The 14066-nt window shown below is 47.4% G+C and overlaps 1 protein-coding gene across 4 annotated transcripts in view; it reads left to right on the forward strand.

Moving 5' to 3' along the window:
- LOC132256359 (ecdysone-induced protein 75B) overlaps positions 1 to 8385 on the forward strand; it is a 36425-nt gene extending 28040 nt beyond the window's left edge. For 3 of the 4 annotated variants that reach the window (XM_059752722.1, XM_059752720.1, XM_059752719.1), the window contains 3 exons: positions 2142 to 2377; positions 4743 to 5810; positions 5874 to 8385. In XM_059752722.1, coding sequence (XP_059608705.1) covers positions 2142 to 2377; positions 4743 to 5810; positions 5874 to 6503 — 1934 coding nt within the window. In that variant the 3' untranslated portion in view covers positions 6504 to 8385. Of the gene's footprint in view, positions 1 to 661; positions 1148 to 2141; positions 2378 to 4742; positions 5811 to 5873 lie in introns of those variants that run through there. The other variant, XM_059752721.1, reaches the window with a different exon arrangement.
- Positions 8386 to 14066: the final 5681 nt, after the last annotated feature.

Consider the following 14066-nt stretch of genomic DNA (forward strand, 5'->3'; position numbering starts at 1 on the left):
TTGAGTATTGCAACAGAGTCTCAAATACTCTGTGTGTGTCTCGCATTTTTTTCAATTATCTCCCACTTTTTGGCGGATCGCGCGCGCGGTGTGTTCATTTGGCGCCAAATTGTGCAGTCCCAAGGATTGTCTTGCGACTCGTCCTGGTGGTGGCCATTGTGGTCCTGTGGAGGGGAATTTTAGGGGGTGTCACCCCTTCAAGGTGCGCGTCGGCGTGCGCCTGTCCTGGGGAAGTGTGTCCCTACATCCATCCCCATAATCGCGCATCTCTTCCACTGGAAAGGCACCTCACAGAATGCGAGCGAGTGCGTGCATGCGGGGTTGCCTGACCGGTGGGCGCTGCTGTGGCGCGCGCGAAATGTAATTTTTCTCTTACAATGGCTCTGCCCGACACTGTGTGTAGATTCTGACTGCTAATATTTGACCATATATCTCCGTCTCGCGAGGCACTATCGCGACGACGACGACTGATCTATTTTTGGGCTGCCGAAGGAAGTCGAGGGGTGACTCAAGGTTGTTGGTGTTCAAGGGCAGCGGACTTCGGGGTGCGGACTGGGGGTTCAAGGACAGGGGAATTTCTCCCTTTGTGCGCATGTCAATCACCCCTCCGCGATGCCCCACCACTGTGTACAGTTAGGCGGCGGGCGGCGTGAACGGTTGTTCGCGAAGCCACGACAGTCGTGTTCCAACCGCACGAGCGTTCGCATCGGTTCGAAGTGCTGTCTCAGTTCGCAACCGTTACTCGCGTTTCAACGTATACCTGTGGTGATATTTGGTGATTCTCCCGCGCGGCCTCTTCCTGGATTACCCTCATATTTCATTTGGATTAATTCGCCGGAAAGTGTGACTTGTGGGGTGTGAAGATCACAGAGAGATTTGCCACTGGAGTAAAGTGATTTTGTGTCTGTAGAAATATTTTGAGACAAGTGAAGAAAGGAGGAAAATTCCTTCCCAATGTGCTCTATTGTGATTACACTCAATTGCAATTTTGTGAGCCTACTTGGATTACAGTGGTGGTGCTGAGCACCACATAAGGATTAAAACAGTACAGAGAGAGGATAGTAGCATTCAGCCAACGAGACAATGAGTGAGGAGTTGCCAATTCTCAAGGGGATACTCAAGGGGAATGTCTCCTATCACAATGCACGTAGGTTCAAGTCTCTATCAATACTACAAATAGGCTAAATCGGGGCATAGAGTGAAAATCTGAGTGAAAAAGTCAGTCTATTGTGTTTGACGAAACTCTCACCTTCACTTGAGACCACTTTTGTCGAGAAAGTAACACACTTTTCGTTTCGCGCGCCTTACTTTTACTAAAACACGATATCGTTGCCCATGGATGAGCTGACGACTTTTCGGCGATAGCCTACACCTTCTCAACTTCGCTGTTGCGCGTCCTTAGGACATTTCTGTGGGAGGTTTCTTTGCAAGTGAGATTTGTGTGACATGTTTGCTCAGGACTCTCAGCGCGGAATCTTTGCGTGCCCACGAAGCGTTGATCGCAATTGAAAGTGAGAGAAAGGCTCTCTTTCTCTCTCTATCCCCCCTCCGCCTGCCATTTGAATACAATGGCGCGTTGGCGGACGATCGTATTGTCATTTGGGGAGAGCTTTCTCTTTTCTCTCTTTTCACCGCACTCACAATTATTCATGCCGTCACATTTTTCGCCATAAGCGAAAGTTTTATGCCCCAGAAATTGGGCTAAGCGACGCGCTGGACGCTTTTTGCTCTGAGGTGTGAGAAAGAAAGTTGGCGTGCCTTCGGTTTTGTCCTTTTGGGTGTTTGAGAAAATGGCTTTTGGCACTTCACAGTTGCTGTCTGTTTATTTATTTTTTTCGCGGATCTCAATTGCGCGTCGTCCAGCTGCACACGCGTGTGTCCGTGGAAAACCTTCTCGATTTCCCTCGATTTCTCCCCTTTGGATGATGGAAGGTCAGCGAGAAAAGAGAGTGTCTGGGAGCGTGTGCTTGCGGTTGGCCACAGGAGGTGGCCCCGAATGTGATGAATGGGCAATGCAATTGCCGCATGTGCCCAAAGTGGGCCACGCGACACCTCCGCCATCTGCCACTGCACCTGGCGCCCTCAATATGATCGTGCGCCCTCACTAACCACCCCGATCTCTTGTCTCTCTCTCTTTGCAGCCGTGAGGTTCGGGCGGGTGCCGAAGCGCGAGAAGGCGCGCATCCTCGCGGCCATGCAGCAGAGTACGCAGAATAGGGGTCAGCAGAGGGCGCTGGCCAGTGAACTGGATGATCAACCACGTCTACTGGCTGCCGTCCTGCGTGCCCACATGGACACGTGTGAGTTCACAAAGGACAAAGTGGCGGCGATGCGTCAGAGAGCCAGGGAGTGCCCGTCCTACTCCATGCCAACACTGGTGAGTAAACACATTAAGTGAGAAGAGAGAGAAAAAAATTGGAGGTTAGGAAGGTGAACTCTGCCCTGAAACGCTCTGTTATTCATCTATTCAGAGCACTATCAATCAATCGACTCGCGACGAGTGAGAACTCCAACTCTGCCTTCCCAACACTCTGACATTTCTCAGTGTGATCTCGAAATTGCAAATTTAAACTTCCGCAATCACCGACACGAAGGTCAAATGCGCTTAAATGTTTATCTGTTTTCCTCAATCCGCATTAGTCAACCATTTCCCATGGTTTATTAGCATACTGGCCGTCGCGTCGTTCCCTCAGGACATGTCGCCCGTGTTGCGATCCCTTCTGTCCTTGCGCCGATGCGCACTGTGTGTGTGTGTGCCGGGAAAATTTGGCAAATGAGGAAATTGTTTGGCGACAGCTTATTGTCATTCAAAAAAAAAACGAGCAAATATCACACGAATCACGCGGCAAATGTGAAAAAAGCCATTCGAATATCGCGACGCACACACATTGGCAAAAGTGGTGAGAAGAGGAAAAAAGGCGCGCACACAAAAGATCGCGCACTTCTATCAGCCAAGGTTGAAAAATAGCGACAAGGTCGTTTCGCATTAAATACCCTGAGAGGGGGTGGAGGAGGGGGGAACAGAGTGTCGGGAGAAGTCCGGGAGAGAGATTGTGTGTGATCGCGACGATGTGTCCTGCGACGCTCCCCCGGAAGCGTCCCACGCGACCTTGATTCTCACGCCAAGAGAGTCCATCACTCTCTCACGCGGCGCGTGCGCGAGCGAGACGGCGAACCGCTTCCTCGAGTGACGTCAGCGGGGAAAAAGGCGATATGAAATCCGAGAGCCACGTGGGCGGCGTTTTGTTTCCAAGTCGTGCTCTTATCGCACACACACACGCGCCACCTGTGAGCTGCGGAATTAATCGAGTGCGACCTTGAATTGTCAAAGTCAGCGTCATGACACCACGTTCGTCCGATAGCGATGTTGCCACACTCCAGGCCGGGAATTTGAGGGAGAGAATCCGATAAAATAGCGACGCTCGGGAACTCTGAGGCATGGGAATTTTGTGCTGAACAAAGACGAATGGGTTCAAAGGAAATGCGATTAGTCAATGCTTTGCGAGAGAAGATTTCCGAAGCGGGGGGATTTTTCTAGAGACAAATCTAGACACATTCAAGGAATGCTGACTTGTGCTGAATTTTCTTGGCCTGTGCCTGATGATATTTGAACGTGAATTTTATGGCTTAAAAGCCCCCCGAGATGTGAGTTCTCTCGCGAAAAGTCTGAACTTGAGGTGCTAATTAATCTCGCGCGCCCAATCATTTCCGTCAACTCCGTGACGCAACGGCGCGCTATCGGAAATTTTCAGAGGCCTTGGCAGCGGTCGCCGGGGACGAGTGGGTGCCGTTGGAGTGTGTGGGTGGCGACATTTCGCATGGATCGATAGACTGATGGAGTCCATTGAGATGTGGGGCGTCAAGGTCGACGTACTGGGTTCAAGGCTCTCGTGCGGCGCACCCTCTCGGGAAAGCGGGCGAGATTGTGTCTCCAGGAGCACACAATTCTAAGGTCACGCCAATGATACTTCGTCTTGTGTCTCCTCATATTTGAATTATTCAGTCTCGACGAATATTTTTAGCCTTCAATCGGAGGTGCGAGAGCGCCCAGATACGCAACGCCAGAAGAAGAAGAGTGTGTCCAGAAGTGACGAATGGCGGCGACAACTGCCGATATTTATAGGTCATTTTGTAAATATTTGCCCAAAAATGGGCCCCAAAAAATCCCCCTTAGTTTGCGCGACTCTCTTGGCGCGAGGAAAGAACCGGAGAGTGGCATTGAAGACACTTTTGCGTGTGTGTTGAGGAATTAAAAGCACAGTGACGCAATCGACAATCGAATATTGACACACAAGCTGCCAATTCCGCTATGATGAACTTGAAAGAATTGAGAAGGCAAAAAAAATGTCGCGCAAAACGGGAAGCGACTTTCGCGATTTTGGCGGGCTCAGTGGGTCACACACACACACACGGAGAGTCTTTGTCTCCCAAGGCCCTGTGAAAGTGACAGAAGGAAGTCAATTGCAGCGCGAAACATGTTTCCGCATAAACCTGCCTCTGGTTCTCCTTCTCTGGCTGTAAGGCATTTGCCGCCAATGCCACGCCGTGAGACAATTATTCACAGTTAGCGGGAGTGTCGTGTGTGCGATGTACAGTCAAAATACGCCATGACATTGGGAGATTAGCGCGAGCGGAGCGCGCGTCTTCTGAGTTGCGCCTTCCTAGACCTTCAAATGGCCGTTAGACAGCCATTTTCGCGACGCATGACGCCCAATCCTAACCGATGATGTGTTCTGTTTCAGGCTTGTCCGCTCAATCCGGCTCCAGAACTGCAGTCCGAACAGGAGTTCTCGCAGCGCTTCGCCCACGTGATTCGGGGCGTGATTGACTTTGCTGGCATGATTCCTGGCTTTCAGTTGCTCACGCAAGATGACAAATTCACGCTGCTCAAGGCGGGTCTGTTCGATGCGCTGTTCGTGCGCCTCATATGCATGTTCGACAGCTCGATCAATAGCATAATCTGCCTGAATGGGCAGGTGATGCGACGCGATGCCATCCAGAATGGCGCCAATGCACGCTTCCTTGTGGACAGTACGTTCAATTTCGCGGAGAGGATGAACTCAATGCAGCTGACGGACGCGGAGATTGGCCTGTTTTGCGCCATAGTGTTGATCACGCCGGATCGTCCAGGACTGAGAAATGTGGAGCTGATTGAGAAGATGTACACGCGCCTCAAGGCGTGCCTGCAAACCGTGATCGCGCAGAAGCGACCGGATCAGCCGGAATTCATGGCGGAGCTGTTGAAGACAATGCCAGACTTGAGGACACTCAGCACGCTGCACACGGAGAAGCTGGTGGTGTTCCGGACGGAGCACAAGGAGCTGCTGCGGCAGCAGATGTGGTCAATGGAGGAGGAGGCGAGCAAGAGTCCTGGCTCGAGTTGGGACAACAGCGAGGATGTGGCCAAGAGCCCCATGGGCTCCGTGTCCAGCACAGAGTCCGGGGACACGAACTCAGAGTACAGTCAGAGCTTGTCCACCACGGCGCCCCTGCTCGCGGCCACGCTCTCGGGCTGCCCGATGCGCTATCGCGCCAACTCGGGCTCCTCCGAGGATGATCTCGTGGGCACGGCCCACCTCACGCAGAATGGGCTGACCATCACACCAGTGGTGCGGTCCACGGGACACATCCGCTACAGGAAGCTGGACAGTCCCACGGACTCGGGCATCGAGTCCGGGAACGAGAAGGCGGATCACAAGGCCAGCAGCGGATCCAGCTGCTCCTCGCCCAGGTCGTCAGTGGAGGACGCCGTCGAGGAGAAGAAGTACATGCCAGTGGAAGACATGCCCGTCCTCAAGAGGGTGCTTCAGGTAAGAGATCACCCGACTTGTCGGCTGACCACGGAATCCCTAATGTTTTTGCCTCTGTTGCAGGCTCCGCCGCTGTATGACACGAACTCGCTGATGGACGAGGCGTACAAGCCGCACAAGAAGTTCCGGGCGATGCGCCAGAAGGAGTCTGAGGCGTCGGAGGCCGAGCCGGTGCAGTCCCAGCTTCAGATGCATTTAACGCGACCCGCCCACCAGTCTTCCCTCTCGAGTACGCATTCCGTGCTGGCCAAGTCGCTGATGGAGGAGCCCCGCATGACCCCAGAGCAGATGAAGCGCACCGACATCATCCACAACTACATCAAGCGCGAGTCCGCGGCCGAGGCCTACCGCAGTCCGCACCATCCGGCGGGGCTGCTGGTGTGCGGCACGGCGCCGGCCTGTCCCTATCCCGCCTCGCGGTGGCCCGTGATCACGACGGCCAGGCAGCAGACTCCGTCGCCCAGTGACCCTCACCACTACTTCCAGAGCCCCCACTCCACGTCCACGTCGCCGCCGGGGCCCTCGCCGTCGTCCAGTTCGTCGTCCGCCTCGCCCAGGCTCATTGAGCTGCAGGTGGACATCGCGGACCCGCAGCAGCCGCTCAACCTGTCCAAGAAGTCGCCCACACCGCCGCCCAGGGCGACCCTGGTAAGTGGCCCAAGCGCCCCACCCAAGCTCCTCCTCGAGGCATAAGGCGGACCCGCGCGGTGCGTCGCCGAGATCTCGTCCTCCACCGGACCGTTCTTCCCCGCCATCTCCGCTGGGTGAGTCGCCGAAAAGTGTGGGGTTATGTGCAATAGTTTAGCGGTTACGAGACGCCACCCTGACTATTCTTCCATATATATTTGGTGCTCGGGGCGACCGGACCAAAAAAAAAGACCCCCGGCGAGTTGGTGGGACGGTCAAAGCAACACAAGCACACTGTACATTTGATTCACCGAGAGACAGTGGAATTTTCTCCCATTTTCCGGGGGATCTCTCCCCACCAATCACTCTCTAAGGAACCCACTCTCTCGAACACCATGGTGGAGTATTGAAAACCAAATAATTTATTCGTATTGTGTATGATAAGGGATGTTCTGAAGGGACGACACAGAAGAGATGAGGAAGAAGCATATAAAAGATCACAACAATTTCCTTCTCAGAAATGCCAGAAATATAAAAAAAAGAAAAGAAAAAATCAATTAAGAAAAGAAAAAAACATAATGAAAACAGGATTTTACGTATGAAAAAAATGTAGATCAGTGTATTTAATGCAGAGTTTAACTTGGGGGGGAAAACCCACCCGAGCTGAAGACATTTTAACGTGGGTTATGCATACATTTTTTCGTAGAGGACTTGTAGTGTGAGAAAAAGTAATATATATATATAATATATATTAAAAGAAAAAAAAACAAATAGATGGAAGATAAAGAAAAAATATTTAAATGAGAAAATCAAGAAAAAAAATCAATTGTGTAAATGTGTTTAGAGTGCATGTTTTCAATTATATCCACATTTTAAATTAAGTGAATAGGAAGAAGTATATTTTAGGATTGAGGCTATTGAGAGAGAGACAATCTCTCGGGCCTGGGATGCAGATTTGGAGGTTAGGATGTGAAAAGCGAGACAATTTAAAATGAATATCCATATTGCATTACAAGTGGAAAAAAAAGAAATTTACATAGTAATTACTCTTAACTATAGTGTAAAGGAAAAAGAAAACATTTAAAAGATATCTTTGAAAAGTGATGTCAAATCAATTTTTTCTCAAAAATATACTTGCAAACATGTGAGGTTATGTTGATGCTAAACCACCCAAAAAGCAACTTTATCAAAAGAAAACAAAAATGGCTCAACTTGAACGAAAAAACAACGTGATGTTAATTCACAGCCAAAATGGCGCAAAATGTAGATTTGAACGTTAAAGAAAAGTGTATGTGAAAAATGTGAATCCCGTCTCACAAACTCAAATAAATCCTCCCTGAAAAAATCCAACAATAATTGCTGTTAAGGTTTAGGAAAGAAAAGCAGATAAAGAAGACCCTCTTATGTTTAAGACAATTTCTAAGATAAATGATGAGAAAAGGTTATGAAAAAAAAAATCTCTACAGTTTAAGTGAAGATTTTTTTTTGTCTTGATGAGAAAAGCAACGCGAAAAAGAGCGGAAAAAATAACTCGTAGAATTGTTTTTAGTTTGTTACGCTATTTCTTAATTTTATAAATTAAATTGAATGAGAAAAAATCTATTAATTATTGTATAATGGACAAAACAGAACTGATTTTTTTCTTTTTTAATTAGTGTTTTTATGTTTTTTTTTGGGGAGGACTTCTACAAATGTTGAGATTTTTTAAAAAACAACCTATTAATTCTATTTCAATTTTTGATTTAATTTTAAATTAATTTAAGTAGACCGTAGGACAAGATGATGAGCTAGCTGAATGAGTTTTAATTCTACTTCTTAGGTTCTTACCGCGTAAGTTCTTTTTCTGCGAGAAAGTGAGGTTATTTAAGGTGAGAAAATCAGCAAAAAAAAAAACATGGTTAAGATACAAAAAAATGTGCGATTTTAATAATTTAATGTGTAATATATATTGAAAAGATGAAGAAAACACTATATGTTAAATATAATTATTAGGAATAAAGAAAAAAATACTATATTAATTATTGATAAAAATAAAATCAAATAAACAAAATTTTTAGGCTCGTTCTTTCTGTCGATAGGACCAATAACTAAGAAATTTTTCAAATGAGGGAGCATCAAAATTTTTTTCTTTCTTTTTTGTTGTATTGTAAAACATTACTTTAGTGATGATGAGAAATATAATTTAAAAAATATGATTTTTCTTTCATTTTCTGTTGACTTTTTGTTCAGTTCTTTTCTCGCTGTTCTTCTGCAATTTGTCGACGCGCATGCAAATATTTGTTCTGTGTTCTCTCATTCCGAAAAACACACACACACATTTGGCCATCGTTGTGACATTTTATTGAACTTGACAGTGTATTTTGTGACGCTGTGCGGAAGTTTATCACGCTGTTATCAAGCTCAGCTCAATTGACTGTGACCTCGGATGGCATTTTTGTGCGACAAATTCGCCCCCGCGACGATCGAAATGCGCCACATGTGATCGCAGAAAAGGTCAGTAAACTCATGCGCGCCATTTCCTTGGCGTCCCATTTCGAAGCCTTGCGCGAAATTCGCAAATGACGCCTTCGCAGTGCAGAGCCGCCATTGTTTGCGCGTTGATACGCACTTTTAGCGGGCAACACGGAAGATACAATCTGTTATCAGTCAAGGCTACAGAGAATTAGCAGATCGCAGATGGCACGCAATGGCGAATGAAATGGTGAGTAGCAAAAATTAAGGCTGAGGAGTGAGAATTATATTATCGAAGATAGAAATGAGGAAGATAATTTCTACGTTAACCCTTGGCTTTTGGTAAGTATTTGGGGGGATCATTAAGGGGTTATCACACTCTTAATTATTCGCAATTTAATTGTTAATTCAGAAAGTCTGAAGAATTAAGTATAAATGACGGTAATTTGCGACTTCATCACTTGAACTAAAAACTATGAGCATTTGAGCGACAGAAGAGTGCTGAATGATAAATGGATGATGAGAGGCAAAAGCACACCTAAAATCTCCGAATTGTTCATGGCTATGAACCTTGAAATCATTCTATTAATAATTATACTATTTACTCTAGGCATTCTGATTAAATTACCACTAACGAGAGACTATCAATTGAGGCTTGAAAGTCGATGGGAGCAAAGTTCGCACGCCAGCGAATCTGTCCCAGAGCTTGAGCGCGTCCCCGGAAGTGTCCCAACGACGCCAGCGCCGCGTGCAGTGACGCAAGAGCGCCAATTGTTTAATGTACACACATTTTCGCTATTTTTATCGCGCTTCTCGGTGATTTCACTCAAGGCCAAGGTTGCTTTATTACATTACGTGGAAATACGATAACGTCTGATTAGATTGATAATTTTTTGTCACGCTCTCGCTATTGCGGAAAAGTTCGCAAAATGAGACATTTGCACGATGGCGGCGGGAGTGTTTCGAAAAAGCAAAAAAAGGGGTCAGAAGAAAGCCCCCAACAATAGGGTTAATCACCTCTTTTTCCTGGTGAATTTGGCGCACTTTCTCGGACTCTCGCTTTCTCTCGGCGGACCCAAAATTCGACTGAGACCTTCGGGGGCCCCCAAAGTGGGCCACTTTGGCCGAAAGAGAGAGTGAATGGTTTGATTTCTATAGCAAATTGGCACTGCAGTGTTTCGCAAAGCGATCACGATCTCCGGGTGTTTTTCTCACGCGAAAACGCCATCATTTCCCCAAACAATTTCGCGCTTTTCCGAGAACTCCACGATCGTGCTAATTGATCAATTGATTTGTGATCACATGAATTTTCTCGTCCAAGGTAAAGAAGCAGTTAAAAATAAAACTGTTTTCCGCATCGCATGATCATATGACAGTTAAACATCTAAAGCCTTTTCACAATATCGCAAAAAGGAATTTTTCTTATCTTCCACCAAGCAAAACGCCATCGGAAGTGTTAATCAAACAGACTAAATTCATAATGAGTCATTTGGCAACTTTTTCGCTACACTTTTCTAAGAAATTCGTGACATTCTTGGTGATGAATTTCCATAGAATCGTTCCCGTTCTTGCTGCTGATATCTTCGATGACGCCGAATTCATTGAACACACGGAACACACTTATCTTTATTGCGCTGTTCCAGAAGATGTTTGTGGAGAACGGGAAATTTTCAAGGGGTTTTCGCGTGGCTTTTCTGCAACCTTGGCGAAAAAGCGCTCCACGTGCGTCTCTTTTTACTCTGAATATAGCGTTTCGTGATGATTTTGAGTGCGAAAATGTTCAAAGCGACGTGATACACTCAGAGAAAGAAGTACCGTAAACTATTGCATGCAGATTGTAATTATTGTTATATGAATTGCTCTGTGTTCCGTCATTTTATAGACATCTATTCCCATGAGTTTTTTTTTCCTTTATAAATTACGCAAATTGGACGCGTGTGGGCGGGGCATTCGAGTGGGCGTGACTTCTGATGATTTTTTCCTTCATCAAATTCACCAATTTTCTTCTGTAAATAACATTTTGGGGTGATTTTCTCTTCAATCTGTGTGTTTGTATGTTTATCTGTGAAATGTTTAGAGCTCTTATTCTGTTTTGGAGAATTCTTAACACATTCTTTCCTTGCTGATATGAGATTTTCCTCATGGCGTTTAGATAGTATCTTGTCACCTTAGTAAATTTCACTTCTTTGATTCAATCTGATCATGCTAAAATGCTAAATCTACTCATTCTTCTTCGTCCAACCTGTTTGAGCGTCTTCACAATGGCAGAGCCTGAATTTTCCATGAATGACAAATTCGCTGATAATAAACTCCTGGGAAAATTGCCGGCGGCACATAATCACCCGGCAAGAGCTGTAAAAGCGCCCCTAATCTCAGGGAGTAAATAAATCCTTATTCTTGGGAGCGTGCGGAGCAGATAAAGGCAAAGCCATGCCGGCTCGTTTTGCACATAAAAGCCGCCCAAGAAAAGACGGCACAGGAGGCGAGAGAGAGCGCATAAAGCTCTCGCGTGGCAGAGAGCTTCGTCGATGGGGAGTCGCGGGGCTATTTCTGGCGCCCTCCTCCGCGCTCTCGAGATGAAATTACCCCCAGAAGCGACCTTGGGCCACCCTCCCATCAAGTTCACGAGGAGCTCAGCCGCCCCCAAGGCCGTGCGCCCCCACACCACGTCAGCTTGCTTTATTGCGCACTTCAACCCGGCGACCGTTCGTTAAGTTCAAGGCCACCCGAGCGTCACCCACTCCAGCGCTCGGGTGGCAATGACGCAAACTAAGGTCATCCCACGCGCGCCCAAGGTCACCCACCCTTCTGCGCCGCGTGGGAGCGCACACGCGTGGCATGGAAAGTTTCGGCGAAACTTTCGCAGCCGGCCATGTTGGAAATGGCAATCTGGCGCGAAAGTTTCCGCATTTGCTGCACGAAAAGCTGAAACCGTAGCGGCTTCTGTTGGGTGTTTTTTGCCGAGAGCCACCCACTTTCGTCCTTCAACTCTCATCGCGGGTGTCTTTTCCATTTGGTTCAAAGGCCCCCAACACGAGCCGGTTGATTTCCCACCCTTTTGCGCTTCTGGGATGCTGGAAAATCACCCCTGCTTTTCAGGGTCTCTGCGGAAATTTCACTCAGCGCGCGTCTATTTATGGGGGTGGCTTGATTGCCACCGCGAGGACTCTCAGGGCAATTTGGGGGTATTTTTAGCGTCCCCGAACTTGACATTTGAGTTCTTCAGTTCAGGCCAAGCGTGCGGGACAATTTGCTTAAGAATTGCGCTGGCATTATCGATTCCCATCAGACTTATTTTGGGTGTAAATTTATGCTTATGACGTCAAGAGGACGTATTTCCGCCAAGGTGAGTATTTTTACCGTGGACTTTGTTAAGAAGTCACTCGGCGGATGCGCCTTTTCAATTAGGAGCGCCGGAAGGTGCAGAAAATCCCCTCCACGTGTGGCCCACAAGTTCTGGCGTGAGGCTGCTTGAGTGGGTCTTGAGGGGGCGACCGGGATTTGTCCCGGCATCGTCGCTCGCCGCGAGCACGTGTAGCCCCTCGGGGCTCCATCGATCCGCCGCCGCGTCCCTGACGCGACCTCCGGAGGCGCGCACGCCCGGCCTCACCTGCCGCCCACGCCGTCGCCCCTGTCAGAGGTCGAGCGGAGGTCAGGCCTCCGCAGCCTCTGACCGCTTTGGCGGGAAAACGAGATACGCCATTTCGCTTCACCCCCCAAAAGTGGGCGCGCTTCTTGGAAAACGCCGGCGAGGGATGATGATAATTGTGAGAATCCGAGCATGATTTATCATGCGATAGCATTAATTGGGATGTTAGGAAAGTCACTGAAACGAAATGCAAATAAAGACATTGTCGTCCTCTTCCTCGCCCTCAAGAGCACTTGACATGTCGGAGACTGCCAAGGGTTGAGGGTCAAGGTCGTTATAGTGTTAAGTCATGCGATGGGATTTCGTGCATCTCTTTTATCAAATTACGACTTCTGACGTTCGTCCTTTTAGGGGTTGACCTTTAAATTCCCAGAATGCCAAATTACTTCAATTACAGACACATTTAGATGAAAATATCATATTTATTTTGCTCAGTCGGGTTTTAATAATTAAAGGAGAGAAATTAATGTAATTAAAATCTGTTACTCGACAGAATCCGTGCATCGCACAAACTCTTCACTTCTTTCTTATCAATTCTCTTACAGTTTATTGAGCTGAGTGAAGCGTTTATTGGATTGAATGTGGTGAAGTTTTTAAAGAAAAAAGACTAAAAAAGCTCTCGAAATCCACGTGATTTGTGAGTCGTTTGAGAATTTGGGCACTTCTTTGCCGCCTCGCGTGGGCGTGAATATTCTTGCGTGTGTGACTTCGCTGGGCAGTGAGTCAATTTGGCGGAAGAGGATGATTTCCAGGGTCACAATCGTGCCCCTAATTTGCATATTTCGTCGCCTTCTCGCAAACACCACAAACTTGAGAGAGTCTAGAAGAGATGTAATTAAGAGCAATTGCTTAGCGTCCAATTGAGTCCGCCTTTTTCTGCTTTATTGCGCAAAACAAAGCCATTCCACGGTGGAAATTTTCTCAAGTTCAAGGCTCGTCATATTGATTTGTCGGGTTGGGGACAGATTTTCTCAAAGAAAAAGAAAAAAAAAATCTCAAGCTCATTGGCAAATGCAGATTCCTGTGACAATTCACACTCTGTGATCGTGTTCCACTGACGGGGATTTTCCCACGTCGAGTCACGCGAAGGGTGCGGAAAACTGTTGCGCTCGTGGCGGGAAAAGTGCGCCCAATGCGACTCTGATGTCGCCCTCTCTCGACATGCAATTGCAGCGACCTTGACCGTGAGCACTTTTAGACGCGGGCACGCGACGCGGCGTCACACGAGCCATCGATCCGTCGCCACGTGCGTGACCCCAGCGCTGCGACGCTCGTGGAGCGCCGTTCGGTGGGGCGGAATTGATGGCAGAATGCATGCTAATCGTACAATGTGTCGCTTTGTCAGTTGACTTTGAATATGCAAATGCAATTGCAGTGCAATTTTTAAATTGCAGCGCCTCCTATGATTCCAATTCAATATTGAACATGAGTGAATAATTTAATAATTGAACATCGCATTGACATTATTGACGAAAACCTTTCTTATTTATTTATTTCTATACAAAATACCAATTCTATCACACAAATGT

This window comes from Phlebotomus argentipes, unplaced genomic scaffold (genome assembly GCF_947086385.1).
Source record: "Phlebotomus argentipes unplaced genomic scaffold, Phlebotomus argentipes genome assembly contig_5, whole genome shotgun sequence".
Classification (NCBI taxonomy): Eukaryota; Metazoa; Arthropoda; class Insecta; order Diptera; family Psychodidae; genus Phlebotomus; species Phlebotomus argentipes.